This window comes from Vicia villosa, linkage group LG6, assembly GCF_029867415.1.
Source record: "Vicia villosa cultivar HV-30 ecotype Madison, WI linkage group LG6, Vvil1.0, whole genome shotgun sequence".
NCBI classification, from domain to species: Eukaryota; Viridiplantae; Streptophyta; class Magnoliopsida; order Fabales; family Fabaceae; genus Vicia; species Vicia villosa.
In genome coordinates, this window is record NC_081185.1 from 112048013 (window position 1) to 112065545 (window position 17533).

At 34.7% G+C, this 17533-nt stretch overlaps 2 protein-coding genes across 2 annotated transcripts; one reads left to right on the top strand and one right to left on the bottom strand.

Moving 5' to 3' along the window:
- Window positions 1-4639: 4639 nt before the first annotated feature.
- LOC131609619 (uncharacterized) lies at window positions 4640-6830 on the top strand. Its single transcript, XM_058881381.1, has 4 exons — window positions 4640-4893; window positions 5249-5338; window positions 5743-5822; window positions 5911-6830. The coding sequence occupies exons 2-4, from the start codon at window positions 5267-5269 to the stop codon at window positions 6173-6175; spliced, it is 417 nt and encodes a 138-aa protein (XP_058737364.1). The 5' UTR covers window positions 4640-4893; window positions 5249-5266; the 3' UTR covers window positions 6176-6830.
- Window positions 6659-11995, bottom strand: LOC131609618 (uncharacterized). Its single transcript, XM_058881380.1, has 7 exons — window positions 11316-11995; window positions 10519-10725; window positions 10332-10399; window positions 8523-10179; window positions 8267-8403; window positions 7919-8096; window positions 6659-7724 (listed from the first exon to the last, which is right to left on the bottom strand). Exons 2-7 carry the CDS (start codon window positions 10667-10669, stop codon window positions 7132-7134), a joined length of 2784 nt encoding a protein of 927 aa, XP_058737363.1. The 5' UTR covers window positions 10670-10725; window positions 11316-11995; the 3' UTR covers window positions 6659-7131.
- Between the last annotated feature and the right edge of the window lie 5538 nt (window positions 11996-17533).

Sequence of the window (17533 nt, forward strand, 5' to 3'; positions counted from 1 at the left end):
ACCGAAAAACATACTTGCAACTTTGAAACTTAAAAGACCTGGAAATATATCAAATATCAGGCAATTCTACAATATTCGGGCCCATAATAACAAGGCATTGAGGGGGGATAGAAATGAAATGTAAGACCTCTTGAAACTTCTGGATGATAACATTTAGGTATCTAGGTACCAAACGTGCGAGGATGAAGTAACCGTTAGAGATATATTTTGGACTCATTATGATTCCATCAAGTTGTTAATGTAACGCCCTAGATTATTTTTAGGATTACCAACTGACCCCACAAACCAACACAGATCTTTTCATCATACTTTGTCCTCACTTACACATTTTTCAAGAACCTTTCTAGAAGGTCAATCATCTAAATACTACTCCAATTCAAACACTCTTAACTATGAAGTTCTTATTTGCTAAGCTACTGAAAAAAAGATACATCTTGTTTGTATAGGTAGTACCAATCAATCCTTATAAGTCTTCATTCAACCATGCAGTCTCATACCTACACATACTCAGGATTCATCTCATTTCAATGCGAATTCGACGACCAATCCTCGCCCTCTCTGACCTCAAGAGTGTCTCTTTGTCATGCCTTATGCAGCATCAACCATTCCTCGCCCTCGTTGGCCTTGGGTGTTATAGTTAACTTATTTCCTACTGTGCTCATCATTGATTCAACATATAAGACCAATAAGTACAAGCTTCCACTATTAGAAATTGTTGGTGTTACCTCTACTGAGAAGAATTATTCGGCCGACTTTGCATTTTTAGAGAGCGAAAAAGAGGAAAATGTTCTTGGGCTTTAGAGGCGTGTCAGGAAATGTTGAAGGGCAAAGAGACACGCTGAAAGTAATTGTCACAGACTGTGATATGGATCTGATAAATTCGGTTGCAAAGGTCTTTCATACTTCTTACAATTACTGTGTAGGTATCACATATTAAAGAATGTGAGAAGTCAGGTTAAACCTGCGGTAGAGACGAAACAAATAAAGGGCGAAGGTGGAAAAATGGTCAAGGAGGACGTGATAATGGAAAGAATAATGGATGCATGAAATATTATACTCCCTTTATCCCAAAATAAATGTCACATTTGGAAAAAAATTGTCTCAAAATACTTGTCACTTTACATTACCAATGCAATTTTATATTTAATCTTCCAATTGCACCGTCTAATAAATACTCTTAATTTATTATTTTCTCACTTAATATTAATGTTATTTCGAATACACCAATAATTAATCAGGATAATTTGGTAAAGTCACCATTCTCTCTCTTTCATTTATTATTGTTTCTTAATCTGTGTGAAGTGGGCCATTGCGACAAATAATTTAGAACGGAGGGAGTAATAAATATTTATACAAAAGAGTTATATGTCGATGATGTTGTGCATTTCAAAAAGGTTTGTAAGAAATATCAAGATTTGTTGAAATATGTTGAAAGCACAATTATGGACCATGTGAAGGAGAAAATAGTTTATGCCTGTACTGATCAAGTAAGACACCTTGGAAATACAACAATTAACGGAGTTGAGTCTCCCCATGCTACACTAAAGAATTGGTTGAGAAATAGTAAGGATAGTTTGTGTAGAGATCGAGACTTTGTGAACTAAATGATCCAAAATCAGCATAATGAGAAACATACATCATTTGGTTGTAGCATCATAATGTTGAAACATAGATTCAAAAACAACAATCTTTATTCTCAGTTGGTCGGTAACATATCTCGAGCAAGACTGGATTATATGTTTCACGAAGCCAAACGAGTTAAGAATGCAGGTTCTGATAGCTCAAAGTGTGGTTGCACACTTATGAAAACATATGGTCTCCTATATGCATGTCTTATATCTAATAAGATGAAAGTTGATAGCCCGATACGAATGAATGAAGTTGTTACTCACTGGAAAGGCTCAAGTTCGATGATGATGGTGTCATGAAAGACGATAAATCAAATATCTCTATCTTAACCGAATAAGGAGTGATACAAGAAAGATTTTTGAAAGTCGATGATAGTATGAAACTCCATATCAAAGAGCAATGAAGGAAGATTGTTTATAAAAAAACCACAGACCTGAAACCGTATTCTCAACAGGTAAAAACAAAAGGTGCTCCTAAGAAGATCGAACCTACACTGAGTGAGAATTCAACGATGCAATTTCTTTCCTATTTTGAACATGTTGACAAACTTTTTTTCGGATTCTCTACTAAAAAATCTCAAAAAATTGTTTCAAAGGAGATCGTATTAGCAAACCACCTCCTTCACCGCCTCCACCAAAAAATTCATTCATTAACGAGATGACATTTTTTATGCACAAATACATTGAACGATTCGTCAATGTTTAAGGTGACGGTAACTACGGTTTTCGAGCAGTTTCTACTTTGCTCGATAAAGGAGAAAAGGATCACACACTTTTCCGCCATCAACTTATCCAAAGGTTGATGGGCCGTAAAGAATCATACACATGACTATACTGGAAAAAGAAAATTTTGATGCAATTTATGAATACATTGTTCCTTACATTAGTGGACCAACACTAGAGGACAAATAGACACGCTTCTCTGAAATTGATCATCTCATAGAAAATGCATATGAAAGAGTGTGTATTGATCTTACAAGATATGGTTTTTGAACATTTTTTCCACCACACACTTCCTCGCGTCAAAATCCAAATGATCGTATTATGTGTGTTAGGTGGATTTCAAATCCGTGGCATTTTGTTCAAGTTTATTTGAAATCGGGATGCCAAATACCACTGACATCAACTGAGTGGACAACTCATTCAACAACAAAAAGTCGAGATTTCGTTGAATCATTTTGTGTAAATGATGCAAGAATTCACCAAATTGAGCGAAATTGAAAGAGAATCAAATAAACAAAAGTCAAAGGCGGTACTTCCCGTAGATCTAAATTTAGCTTGCGACACATGTTTCGGTTTATTTTAGTTTTTATTCAATAATGTATTGTATGCAATCTTATATTAATATTAATGATATCTAATATATACACTTTTAAATATTTCAATACATGTTTAAGTTTCCCAAAAAGTTATGCATTTTAATACATGTTTTGTTTCTGTCTGTTCCAAAATTTTATTTTGTTTTGAATGGTTCTGAAAAATACATCTCTGAAATAACAAAATAGGGTGGTATCACAATTGCATCTCCGAAACATCCTATGGTACAAGATAAAATTTTTAAGGTTCATATTTGTCTAGAACTACTAAAAGTATGAGACTCTTGTGTCATATTTTATACCAAAACACATTACACCATAACGAACATCAATTGACATGTCACAAATGTCTACTTTAACAATGCAAAACCTTCAATTGAATTTAAGACCAATGAGTATACTCCTCCTGCAGATCTGAAATACATATTGCATAATCTCATACCATACTCTAAAAAAAATGTGAAGCTCAAGTACCGTTCACTGTCGATTGACAACAAATGAAAGATTGAGTTCAACAACTTTCAGGTGAAGACAGGTGCAAATTTAAGAGCTATGTGGAATTTTTTTTTTTGTTTCGAAACAAAAGTTTTGATTCAAGGTGGATGTGACAATTTTGAGATCGATCGACGATATTTTGAAGATGTTGGAACGTCCATCTAAATATTAAAGTGTAATGTTCGATTTATGTTAACGAAAAGAGAATCTCTTATTCCACCCATTGGGCTTCTTAGGCACCATGCGCACTTCTAAAAATTCACTCTTGTTTCCGTAAGTGTATCTCCGGAAGCACCTTTTTTACTCAATGTTTATCAATGTAAAAATACTTCCGTAGACGCAGCTCCGGAAAAAATACCAAATTTTGGCAACAAAAAAAACTTCATGGTGTATCTTCGAAAACAGGGGACATAAATAAAATTAATTGTGTTAGGTGCATAAGAGTAGAGCTGTCAAAATGGGCTACCTGACCCATTTAGGGCCGACCCTAATGGGCCTGAACTTTTTAGGGCTGGGGCAAAAAAGCCCTATTGTAATATGGGCCTCAAAATTACTACCCGAGCCCGGCCCTAGATGGGCTTCGTGCTACCCGACCCTAAACGAGCTTTTTTTAATAAAAAAATTAAAATAAAAAATCCATTATATTTATTATAAATTAAATTAAAAATTATATTATTTTAAACATAATACATTTTTAAGTACTATTTCATCTTTTATAAATACTATAATGTATTTTTAAATACATTACATGTTTAAATTGTAGAAAATAATACTCAAATATTTAATATAAGAGAAACTATCAGAATACGAGGAAATAATGTTGATTATATTAATGTATAATATTTAAAAGAGAAAGATTGAATATAATAGAAACAAAATTTAGTGAAGTGAGATAAATCAATGTTTTATTTTGGAGTGACACAATATAAAAACTAATATAATTTTTTAAAATTTATACTTGTGCGGGTCTCATGGGCTATCCATGGCCCATATGGGCTAGCCCTAATGGGCAGCGGACTTTTTAGGGTTGGGCTAAAAAAACTTTTAAAAATATGGGCTCTGATTTGAAGGCCCAAGCTCTATAATTTTTTGGGCCGGGCGGGCCGGCCCATTTTGACAGCTATGCATAAGACTATCAAGGAATGTATTGAGATATTCTCAACGAAAATAGTCCATTTAAATTTGAAATTTACAGTTCTACCACTCAAGTCTTGACCAATTACAGGACCTTCTCTTCTTTCATTCTCAACATTCAGCAGCGCCTCTTTCTCTCTCAACTTCTCTTTGTTCGATTCACTTCATCTGTCCCCTCTCTTCCACCGGTCACAATCACATACCGACCCACGAACGACGTCGACACGATTCGATCCACTCTCTCCTCCTTGCTCCCCGCCTGTCCACCGCCGCCTGCCTTCCCCTCTCTCCCATTGCCCATTGCTTTGTAGTGTAACTTTGTAAGTTTAATTTATCATGTTAATAACTATGGGCTGTGTTGTGTACTTTTAATGGTTGAGTTAAGGTTTTATTGTGTAATTTATATTTTTTTTCATCAGTTTGATTTCTCTACAATCTCAAGATTGTGCCGTGTTCAATTCTAATTTAATTTAGGGTTTCGCAAGGAAATATTTAATTTAGGATTTGTTAGAATTAGCTTGATATTGATTAAGGCAGTTACTTGTTAGTTATAATTAGTTGCTAGTTGGTTATGTTAGTTACCTTAAAATCACTGTATAAAATGCATTCTATTTACTCCATTGTAATCATCTATTTCATTCTATCAAAACCATAATCATTATCTCTCCTATTAAGGTACAAAAAAAGCTTGAAATGAGTGTTACAGCAAACCCAAAGAAAACTGCAGCTCCCCCGATTGTTAAGTTGAACTCGGCCTTCAAACTGGTAAATTATTATCTTAGCCTGTCTTGATATGAATAGAGATTAGAGAATACGGTTTATGTACTTTATATCTATGAAGTGGTTAGTGAGTTACTCCCTCCGGTCCTATTTAGTCCTATTTATGAGAGACAAGTTACTTTTTAGATTCATATATCTGGTCTATTATTAGACCAAATACATTGATTGTTGAATGAATCTAAAAAGTAATTTGTCTCTGATAATTAGGACCGGAGGGAGTATTTGTTATGGTATTGATCTGCATTCATTCAGATTTTAGAGTATTAACTTACAGTGATGAATGTGTTATTAGATCTGGTTGTTATATTTACAGCAAGTATTGAGAATTTCTTGATGCTGCTGTGACTATGAGTTAGTTACTTGTTAATTATACTGATATTGATTGGCAGGCCGAGGCATGGGTAAAAGGTATGAGCGGATCTGCAGATGATGAAACAAAGAATGTGAATATGGAGGGTAGACCTCATAAGTCAGTATAATCACCACCATAGTTAAATTATTCACAGTTTGGCTCCTACAAATCTATTTGCGATATAACTATGTTATTATGTTGGCAGGCTTGGTCTAGGAGCAAGAGTTCCACGAGAATCTAAAGTAGGGCTTTCGAATGACCCTGTTGAAAGGAAATTGCAAGCCAAATTAGATGCTGATAAAAGAAAAGCAGCCAATATTGCCAGAGAGTCTACTCCGTATGCAAGTGAGGCTTTAGATGATGACGAAGATGATGAAGACGAAAGCAGAACTAATGCTTTTGCCAAGAGAAAGGCAGCAGTTCCGCTGTCACCGCCTATAATGGGAAATAAGAAAAGGAAGCTACACTAATATTAAAGCTTTTTAATGTAAGGTTTTGCATTATAGCTTATTTTGCATCTGCTTGGCTGTCATGCTAGCTTCAACAATGCAGTACTTTACTTCTGGCTGTCATGATTCATAACTGTATTTAAGCATTTCTATTTTGGATGTATCATTTTGATTGAGGGCTTAATTGCCACTACTGTAGACTAAAATATGGTTGTAAAACACATGTTAACTTGCTTATGTAAATGAGATTTTCTTTTTAATAGACAAATTATATTAGTGGGTTATTTTAGTTTCCAAAATTCTGATTAGTGTTCTGATTAGTATTCTATCAGTGTCTCCAGGTCCATATGTAAATAGTAGCTTGAGGACTACATCACTAGCATATTTTGAGCACATTATATCATCATTTTTTTTCATTAATTCTTCAAACATTTATTTTTTTTGACAGAATTGTTCCAAGATTTTTGGTATATTTATTCTCCTAGAAATGGAACAGCTTCAAAGTTATTCCAAAAAAAAAAAAACAGCTTCAAAGCATTATGCATTTTGTTCTTTTATTATCACATAGTATTATTCACATTTCTACTTGCTCTCTTCTTGAATACTAATACTATGCTAAGCTGAGTTCACATTTCATTATTTCCACACACACTCAATACAATAGGTTAACCAAAAAGCAAATGTACAAAATATTGTGTCAAACAAAAAAATCAACACACCAGGAAATGTGATCGGCAAATCAAACTTTACAAAATCTACTATCAAACCCTCACCCAAATAAAATTGTTGCTTAATCTGTTGTCATAAAAACAAGTGTAATTAAGTACTTTTGCCAAAAGCAGCTGCTACTTGGCTTTTATGGTTCCTTATTGAATATTATCTTCATTCACAGCATGCTTGAGAGAAAACCACTAAGTTGTCTTCTACATGTTAATGCTGTTATTATTGTCCTTCACTTCAAATTGAAGCACAGAATATTAAGTTTCTGTACTTTGATTCACAAGGCTCAATATTGCATCTTCCATCAGTTCTACAAGAATGGTGTCACTCATTTCAAACCCAACTGTTTCAGCATCGAGTCGAAGTTCCATCCATGTTCCATTTCTTGCCAGGTCTTTCCTAACAATTTGTTCCAAAGTATGCGGCGGTGGCAAAGGAAGGACATGCCAACACACCCCTTCCCAAACTTTGAGAATAATCTTTTTCATATTTGGTGTTGGTCTTATACTAGGATTTACAAATGATACACAGGGTGATACTCCAAAGTAGTGCCAACAAACCTCCATGAGAACCTCGTTGATACTGTCGAATAGGAGCTTCTGCTCGTGGAAAAGCATGTTCGAGAAGAACTCTACCTGATCAAACAAGGAAGGATCTAGTATCTTGTTTGAGGAAAGGCATTTCATCATTAGTTGATCTTGTGTCAAACCAGAGGCGTGGAAAACAGCATTTATGTAGTCGTATATCAGTTCATTTTCTTCAAAACAACATTTTCTTCTATGAAATCGATCCGTTGATGAAGTGTCTTGTTCCTCAAATCGAATTTGTAGTGATTGTACTCGCAATTTAACTGAAAATCAAGAATGAATGTGTTATCAGTTTAAAATTATTATGGCAAATAAAAAGAATTGCAGATTGTTGAATCTGCATGGAATAAAGGGACAAGTTTGTAATTTCTTTTCTTATTTTTTAATTTTGAATTGTTATTTTAAATTTTAAGAACATAGCTAGAGGGTTTTCAAGGTTCCAGTGCAGGAATTTTACCAGGCTGACATGTGGAGTAGCCAGGATCATCATCGGAGAATGGTATGTCGAGCACAGAAACCGGACTTGGTCGACCAGATACATCTATACTACTTTCTAGCTCTTCGATTTTCTCCGTGATGGAAGAGTGAGAAGGAGAAGACAGTGGAGATGATGGTTGGTTCTCTTCTTTCACATCCTGTAAAAGAATCAAATGACAGTTTACTTTAAATAAAATCTTAACAGTTAAAGAGGCTTTAAACGAAATCTTGAAGGGTCCATTGTAACTGATTATACTTCTGGCATTATGGCCAATTTATCCTCAAATAAATGATTTGAGTAAAAATATAATACAACGAGTGAAATTACCTCATTCAAACATTCAGAAAATCTAGCATCATCAGGAATTTCTGAGGCATCGTGATTTTCGTCCTTCTGGTCAATGCAGTCATTTGGATCCGAGGAAGATTCGGAAACATTTATATCTTTTGCGAATTCGACATTGCCTGCATAAAAGTTAAGAAAAGATAAATGACGGAATATATATAAACGCCTGCAAACACACAGACTAAAGTTTAGAGTTTATCAAATATCTATTAATTAAATCATGTGCTTTGAACTCTACCTTCAGCAACAATGCCATCTCTAACCAAATAATCGGCTTCAGAAGTATCACCATGACCAAGATCATACGAGAAAGTTGACTCAGTCTCAATTTCAGGTACTTCATTAGATCTTTCATTTTCATTACAAACACTTGACCAGTTCCTTGAATTGCTCGCTTCCTGATCTGTTTGATCTATAGAGGTGGCTTGCTTGGGAGACAAGTTATCGCCATTAACCTCGATTATTTTATCTGAAGTGGAAAATTTTGCACATGCAATGCCAGTAGCATAATGATGCTCCAAATTCCCTCCAGGACTTCCAACAGGAGAAAAGTTGTACTCAGGAAGAGATAGAATTCTCCCAAGGGTTTTCGGAATCTTCCTGCTAGAAACGCTTGCGTCATCATCTCCATTTTCTAGCATCTCAGATAAGTGTTTCCTAGCCTCGATGTAAATGTTCGAAACCTTTTCCTTCTTAGAACCACTTTCACGTTCCGCATTAAATTCGGAGTCTTTCAATGTACTAGTCTTGTTTCCTTTCACAACATCAAACATAGGTCTTGCAATTTTTTCCATGAAGAAACGGTCTTTATTAGGAGATTTCATCCCACTTTTATCTTTACCGTTGGCCTTTCCTCTTGAGCCGATGTTTTCACCTTTGACAGGGAGTTCATGGCTTCCATGCTTCTCCTTTCCTATAGCGTGTTTAAATTTTCTTTTTATCTCTGTAAGAGAAAAATGTGAACCAACTCTCGTAGAAGAAGGACCTTTGTAAGGGACAATATCACGCGAATAAGGCGACAAAGCAATATTGCTTTCACTTTCTGAAATTTGCGTGCCCGTTGTTGCAGGTTTCAGAATGACAATTCTATTTGGAACTTCCGTTTTCGCAATTTTATTTGCTGGAACTTTCGACTGAGACTTCACCTTTTTCCAGAAAAATTTACGATACTTTCGGTTGACAATCTCCCTGGTTTGTTTTAGACTGCTGCGAAGGTCTTGTTCGGAGAAGTTGGAATCAACAACAGAATTGAATTCTTTTTCACTTCTCCCTCGAGCCTTCTCCAACTCCTGCATATATTTCATTAAGTGTGAATTTGGATCTTGTAGAAGTCTGAGAAACAATTCCTTATCCGAGCTTATGACCTGAAGTTTTTCCATGAGTTCATCTGAGCAAAGGATTTTTTTATCTTCTACATGATCTTTCCCATCCAATACCATCTGATTCACAAAATCATTAATTGCATCTCTTGCAAGTTCTTCAGAAGTGGTCTTCTTTTGGTTCGATTGAGGATTAACTTTGCTATTATCATCATCGTCATTCATCAAGGAACATGCTTGTTCGATTTGACAAAAATCTTCCATTATCTTGTCCAAATCTAGATTATCTCTTGATTGTTGTTGCTTTAAGAGCTGATTATCTGAGAATTCCGATTTCAAAGTTACACTCAGATCATTAGTATCCATATCTCGACTTTTCTTGCGTGATTTTCTTTTTCTTTCGGAATCTCTCTTCACGGAATCTCGAGACCCTAACTCGGTTCGCTTTGATCCTACATTTTTACTTTGATCCTTTACCTCATCCCGGTCAATGAACATCTCTTCTTCTATGAGTTTCTTTACACTAACCTTGTCAGCATCCGTTTTCACTGTAAGTCTCTTACTCTCTTCTCTGTCCTGAAACATAGACGATACATTTATATCAACAAACGACTACGCATAATGTAGGAAAATCATAATCTAATGTAACTTGTGCTCAATTTTCATGTATTTAAACTCCAAATTTTTGCTGACAGGAAAATCATCGAGATTTGGACTAACGAACTTACAAAATTGCCTTGATATTCTTCATCCAAATTGCTCAACGCCTCGAATTTGTTCTTGGTAGGTACAACCTCTATCGAAACAAAAAAAAGAAGTGAAAATCTAATCATATATCTAACATACATTAGACAAGAACAAAGTTGACATTATTTGGAAGTAAAAACTCAAACATTAATTTCATTAGGACATTACCAAGAGCATGCTTGTGGTTGTGCCTCTTATCCGCAATCAACTTCCGAGTAAAGCGAGCATGGCGAAAATCAAACATACTAATGAATCCCCACATACAACCTGACTGATCTCTTTCATACTGCACAGGGAATCTTTGAGACCTCTTTGCCATATTGATGATTGGATTCGACACGATCGACTTACTTCAGTGGTATAACTTTGCATAACCTGATAGATGGACAAACACATTCAATAAACAAATGCCCTTAATAATACTCATAAAAATGCTTCAACATAGTAGTTTGTGAGCATAGACGTCTTAAATAAATTTTTGGAGGCCCTGGATAGACTGTGACAAAGCAATTAGAGGTCCTATATCATCGCTTTCTAACGATGACAAATTTTATGAGGCTCTATTTAGTTACAGTTTTACTAGACAAATTTTAGGCCCAGTGCGGTTGCACGTCCTCAAAGAGCTCTCTTTTTGTGAGCACAACACCCTAATCAGAAGGGACTAATGCAAACCAAACTAATCTGTTCATGATAACAAGTTTGTTTAAAACACCTAAATAAAAAAAAACCTAGCCAGATTTAGACTCAATAACACACTCCACCCAGACTTGAAAAGTTAATCAATCTGATCCATATTCGACCAAATTCGGCTTATAATTTTGCCATAGTAGTTTATATTTTGGTTATCTCAATCATCAACTCCTCATGGCACAAAAATTTGAGTCAGAAAATGAAACTAAATCAAGTTCTTAATAACATACATATGTAAAGAAAGACTGAAGATTATAACAGCTAAAACTAAGTACCTGTTGTTAAAGGACTCTTTTTGTATGATCAAGCTGAAAGAGTAAAAGACAAAGCATCTATGAATTCAATTTTCAGTCCCTTGTGAAGCTCTCTATCTATGACAATATAAGCTTCCTTTGGCTAAAAAGGTATCAATGAGATAACTTTTTTTGGTTCATGCACAGACCTTAATGATTAACTCAAGTTTCAAACAAAAGCTGAAAATTTCAGTTATCCAGTCTTTCCAGAAAAGGAAAGTGAAAAAATTGAGACAATTAGCAACAGATTTACAGCTCACAAGTTCAGAGATTCCATCTCAACTTTTTTCCAATATGAAGATAGAAAAAAAAGTGAATGATTGAACTTAATGAAAAAGTTTGATAATCACAAAGAAAAAGCTTCAAACACACAAAAGCAAGCTTGGCACCAACTCATACAGAACTCAATGATTTCTGCATAACAGAACTGTTGTTGATAAAATAAAAATGCCTTGAGAAACAGAAACACTATGAAGCTGTTTCAAGGTTTGGCAGAGACTATAGAGAAAAAAAATGGAAGCTTTTTTCAACTGGGTATGGTTTTGACAGATAGAAAGGGAAGAAAAATGGAAACTTGCACCGACCCAGCAGTGGAAAAAAAGTGAAAGAGAGAGAGAGAGATGTTGAAGACAGACAAGGTTGGTATTGTTGAAGGACAGAAAAAGAAGAAAAGGGCACTAACACTAAGGTGGTATCCTACGTAGGTGGGACCATGTTCCACATATAACTTTTGTACAATTTGAATGCTTCATTCATGATGTGATTGTAATTGGATTCTACCTAACAAAATTGTTTACATTCAATTAATGTGTATACATAAGTGTAGTTAACTTTAAAGATTGTTACTATAAAATTTGATATAATGATATCAAATTTGAATTTGACTATAAATTAGGTAAATTGCCAAATTTTATTTTCAACTCATTTTAGACAATTGACATTGACATTTATTTAAGTATTTAAAAGACAAAATATGTTTAAGAAAATTTAATTTTTCATACCTAACTTACTACTATACTTCACAATTATATCACAATTATATCAAGCGCTTAGGTTCAAGTGGCAAACGAGTCTCTGCAAAGGACGAGTCTCTGCTCGACTGGCAGAAACAACGCTTGACCAGTGCACATGCCTCCGGAGCACGAGTCGGATTAGTCGATCTACTATGTAGGTCTGAACTACTAATTCATTTATTTATATTTATGTATTTAATATTAATATAGACAGATTAAAGTAAATAAATTGTTGATATTTATAAATTAATAATTTTAAAAAAATATATAAACTTGTGATCAATTTAATTAAATAATTAATTAATTTAAATCATGTTAAAATTTGAAAAGTTGTGATTAATTATATACTAAAATTAAACATAAGTTAAAATTTGAATTAAATTATTTATTTATTTAATTAAATTAATTATGTTTTTAAATATGATTAATTAAATATTACAATAAAGAAAAAATTAAGAAATTTATTTTTAAAATGTATGATCAAATTTTGATTTTTTTAAAATAAAATATAAAAAATGCACTATATTATATATTACAAAGTCAACTTCTTGACTTAAAAATAGAAAATGTCACATCAATTTGACTTTATACAAATAAAACTCTATAAATATTTGTAAAAAAGATTATAAATTCTTTGTAAAGAAATATTTCTTACCTAAAATTTGGATAGAGGCGCGTTGATTAACTAAAAAATGAATCAAAGAGAACTTCATAAATTAGGGGCTAAATAATTTATTGTTAAAGAATGTTAGTTTCTTTTGTTGGATAAGAATCATAAGATAATCACATTATTTGATACTATTACTTTATTACATATCATCATTTTTTAAAATTGAATCACTTTTAAATCATTTAATTTAATAACTACTCATTAAACAATGGGAACAGGCCGACATTCAACAAATCTAATTTGTCTTATTGAAATTCAATAAATATGTTTTGAGGAGACATCCTATTTTAACTTATTTATGATTAAATAAATTAGAAGGAAAATTGTTTATGAAATATCAGTTTAGTGATAGATTTTGTAATTTCAATATGTTTAAAGAGATTTAAGTTAGTGTTTTTATATATTATTTAATAAGATTTTATCAATTAACTATGCCACATAATTAATTTAAAAATATAAGGATTACTTGACATCATAATACACAGTGATGATTGATTGACAGTGTAAAATTATTTTACACTTTTAATACATATTTTTTCTCTTGTTTAATTTGGTCGAGAATTTTAAAATAATTGTTAATATTATTTAATATTTATAATTATTTTTCTTCTCAAATTAAAAATTAAAAAGAGTTGTATTTGGAAACCATGCGCATGCGTTGCAAATATTGTCAATAAGGAAAAAAGTTGCAATAGATAACGTACTAGAATTTTAATTTGATTCTAATTTTATGGATGTCGCTTTTAAAATATTTTAAAGATTTATTAATATGTTTATTAATTTATCACTATCATTTGTTTGTATTATTTTAGAAGATTTCTTAACCCACTTCAAAGGTATGAGGCGCACCACTGAATTGAGAAAACTGTCATCGTGCTTTCGTAGATGCATATATGGAAGTATTTCTTTTTTGTTTAACGTTGTTTTGTTCCGTAGATACACTTACGGAAGACTTCCGTAGATTCATCTACGAAATCAGCCCAGACCCAGAAAACCAGAACAACAACATTTTTAACCATAAAAGACTCACACATTGATTCATTGATTAATCGGCATTACAACGAAAATTTGAAACAGAAAATTAAGAAAACAAAGAGATCTAAGATATTACAACAGTTAAAACAATGTCATCTGATCCATGCATCATTAGACCGGAATCGACGTCGCCTTCAACTTCATCCCACCAACGTTGCTTTTCTCCGGTTTCTAAATTGGTCCTTGTTCTAAGCCTCTGAATCCTTCGGATGACTTCGCCGGGTTTGTACTCCTCCTCTAATTAAGACATCAGAGTCCTCTTGAGTTGGTCGAAGGTATGGATGTTCCAAAACATAACCGGCATAGGGGATTTAACCGGAGCGAAAATAACATGGCCATTCCTTCTACGATATTCTGGTTCCGGATCGGGACGCCTGGATGATGTTCGCTGCCATGAATAGGGCCTTATGCGAGTCATTTTTGTGTTTGTGTTTAGGGTTTGTGTATAAACCTAGAAACCCCAAATTTATAGAAGCCTTTGGAGACTATGGATGACGCAGTCGGAAGCCGTCCAAAGGAATAGCAAGCGCTAAACCTTGAATGAAAACAGGGTTGCAAGCGCAAACCCTATAGATAAGCTCTGGAGTCCACCAGGAATAAAGAAAACTTTGGGTTCTATTATAACAAAAGAGATAATTCTTATGGCCATACCAAAAGTCTTTAAATACATAAAACAAATAAATCCTATTGGGCCTTATGGGCCTTTAATCTAAAAAAAATTAAATAAAACAAATAAAATAGAACTTACTTAAATATTCAAACTAAAATTGCTTAAATATTGCTTAAATATTAAAATGCTTTCCGACGTACGATTTCTTCTTTGATACACACAATCCTCCTACATCAGTCTCCTTCACTTCTGAAGAACTCGACCCCGAGTTCTCTTCTTGATAAAGAACTTCATCTGGCATCTTGCTATAATTGTAAGTACCAACTGAAAACCTCTCCTTACACCGAAATGCCATCACATCTTCTCCCACATTGAAAACTTTAACTTCCATGTGTTTATCTCGCATAGGAAGCAAATCGTTTGCCAGCTCATCTGCGGTCAACTCCTTGAAATCCTTTAGGATCCCTAGCAGTTCTTCTGGAATTGTTTCCTCCTTTACAGCATTCATCAACCCTTTGATCACCACTGGACAGAAACATTCAGTTTCTTTTACAACCTCATCAAGCTCCTTTTCACTCTGCGTCATCATCAAGAATCTAGGATTTTTTCCTCGTGGATTCTTATCAAAGTGCAAAACAGGAGCCATAGCAATTTTATGTGTGCCCCATGTAAACATCATCACGTTATCCCGTCCTCGATAAGTGATATCATTATCAAACTGCCAAGGCCTACCAAATAAAATATGGCAAACATCCATATCAAGAGCATCACAAAGTACCTCTTCTCTATAATATTTTCCGATGGAGATAGGAACTCTGCAGGTTAGTGTTACTCGAACTTGGGAGCCCTTACTTACCCAACTGAGGTTGTACGGCTTCTCATGTGGTTTTGTGGACAACTTCAAATAATCTACCAATTTTTTCGACACCAGATTCTCCATGCTGCCACTATCCACAATTAGATTACACACTTTGTTCTTGATAGAACAATGTGTCTTGAACAAATTCTTGCGCTGCCCTTCGTCTTTGGATGCTAGTAACATTCGCTGCAACACAAAATTTACCCTCTCATCAGATTCTTCCACCGCAAACTCAACATCGGCATACTCATCGTTCTTAACTGTAGAATCTTCTCTTTCCTCATCTTCCTCCCTTTCTTTCACAACAGCAACGACTCTTCTTGTTGGATAAACATTTGATTTGTGGCCTCTTCCGTTACAATGATAACATGTGTCTATAGCGGGTCTAGCATATGGATTATTTGGCCTCTGAATTGGTGCTTTACCATGCTGCACACTGCTAGAGCTGCTAGCCCCCTTATTCTCAAGATTGGAATCCCGGGGTGTTGCATTCTTTTCCTTGTCGCCTGCTGATTCCCAGTTACTTTGGGGTGAATACCTTTCAATAGACGAGAAATTTCGAGGGGATTTCTCCATCAATCCCGCCTTCAAAGCCAAACTGGATGCTTCAGCTACGGTCCATACAGTTTGTAAACCCATCTTCTCCTACAAGGATCCCTTTAGGCCACTGATGTATCGAGCCACTTTCTGGCTTTCTGATTCTCCCAATTCATTGCGCTCAGAAAACCGCAGGAACTCAGCTCTGTATTCAGTCACGGTTCTCTTGCCCTGAACACACTCGATGTACATCTTATAAAGAATATGCTCATAATCCTTCGGTAAAAACTGCTCCAGCATCAATTGTTTCATTCTTCTCCAAGTTATGAATGGCCCCTTTCTTTGTCTCTGCCTTTGAACAACAAGTTTATCCCACCAGACAGCTGCAGTACTTTTAAGCCTGATCGCAACCATCTTGACTTGCTTGTTCTCAGGGACACCCATAACGTCGAAGAACCTGTCGACGTCGATCTGCCAATCAAGAAACTCCTCCACTCCCATAGTTCCGTAGAACAATGGAATATCAGCCTTCACTCGATAGTCATGGTTGTTCTGTGGATTCCCACGATTATCCTCTTCATCATAAGGTTCTTCTTCATCAGAACTCGAATCTTCGACACAGTTTCCACCCCGTAGAACCCTAATCGGTTCCCCTCTCCTGTCTCTTCGCCGATTCCCATTGTTGGCGTTGTTCGCCTGATTTGCTAAATTCGCCATCTGTTCAGTCAAAGCAGTTAGAGCCACGGTAAAAGCCGTGGTAATTCCCTCAAGATCTGCTTTGGTCACCGGTTGATCCGCCATAGTTGTCAAGCTACGAAAAGAACATGAGAAAACCTGCTCTGATGCCAACTGACGCAGTCGGAAGCCGTCCAAAGGAATAGCAAGCGCTAAACCTTGAATGAAAACAGGGTTGCAAGCGCAAACCCTATAGATAAGCTCTAGAGTCCACCAGGAATAAAGAAAACTTTGGATTCTATTATAACAAAAGAGATAATTCTTATGGCCATACGAAAGGTCTTTAAATACAGAAAACAAATAAATCCTATTGGGCCTTATGGGCCTTTAATCTAAAACAAAATTAAATAAAACAAATAAAATAAAAATTACTTAAATATTAAAACTAAAATTGCTTAAATATTGCTTAAATATTAAAATGCTTTCTGACGTGCGATTTCTTCTTTGATACGCACAATCCTCCTACATCAATGGACCACACAATCTCTGTCACAGAATGTTCCATAGATATATCCACAAAAGGGTCATAGATTTCTCCGTTCCGTAGATGCATCTACGGTAAACACCCATTTTTCTATGTAACACCTTTCCGTATATGCATCTACGGAAGTTTCCCTGCTATTTTTTTGTCAGAATTCAAAGCAGTAGTAGCAGTGGCATGTAATAGTATAAAACACATAAACACATAAACTACAAAAAAATGATTATATTGCAATGGTATATAGTGCATAAATTACATTT

Coding starts and splice junctions, on each gene's coding strand:
- LOC131609618 (XM_058881380.1), bottom strand. CDS start 10,669: ATGGCAAAGAGGTCTCAAAGATTCCCTGTGCAGTATGAAAGAGATCAG. Junction 8,097..8,266: donor TTTCTGAATGTTTGAATGAG/GTAATTTCACTC, acceptor ATTCTTTTACAG/GATGTGAAAGAAGAGAACCA. Junction 7,725..7,918: donor CTACTCCACATGTCAGCCTG/GTAAAATTCCTG, acceptor CTTGATTTTCAG/TTAAATTGCGAGTACAATCA.
- LOC131609619 (XM_058881381.1), top strand. CDS start 5,267: ATGAGTGTTACAGCAAACCCAAAGAAAACTGCAGCTCCCCCGATTGTT. Junction 5,339..5,742: donor TGAACTCGGCCTTCAAACTG/GTAAATTATTAT, acceptor ATTGATTGGCAG/GCCGAGGCATGGGTAAAAGG. Junction 5,823..5,910: donor ATGGAGGGTAGACCTCATAA/GTCAGTATAATC, acceptor TTATGTTGGCAG/GCTTGGTCTAGGAGCAAGAG.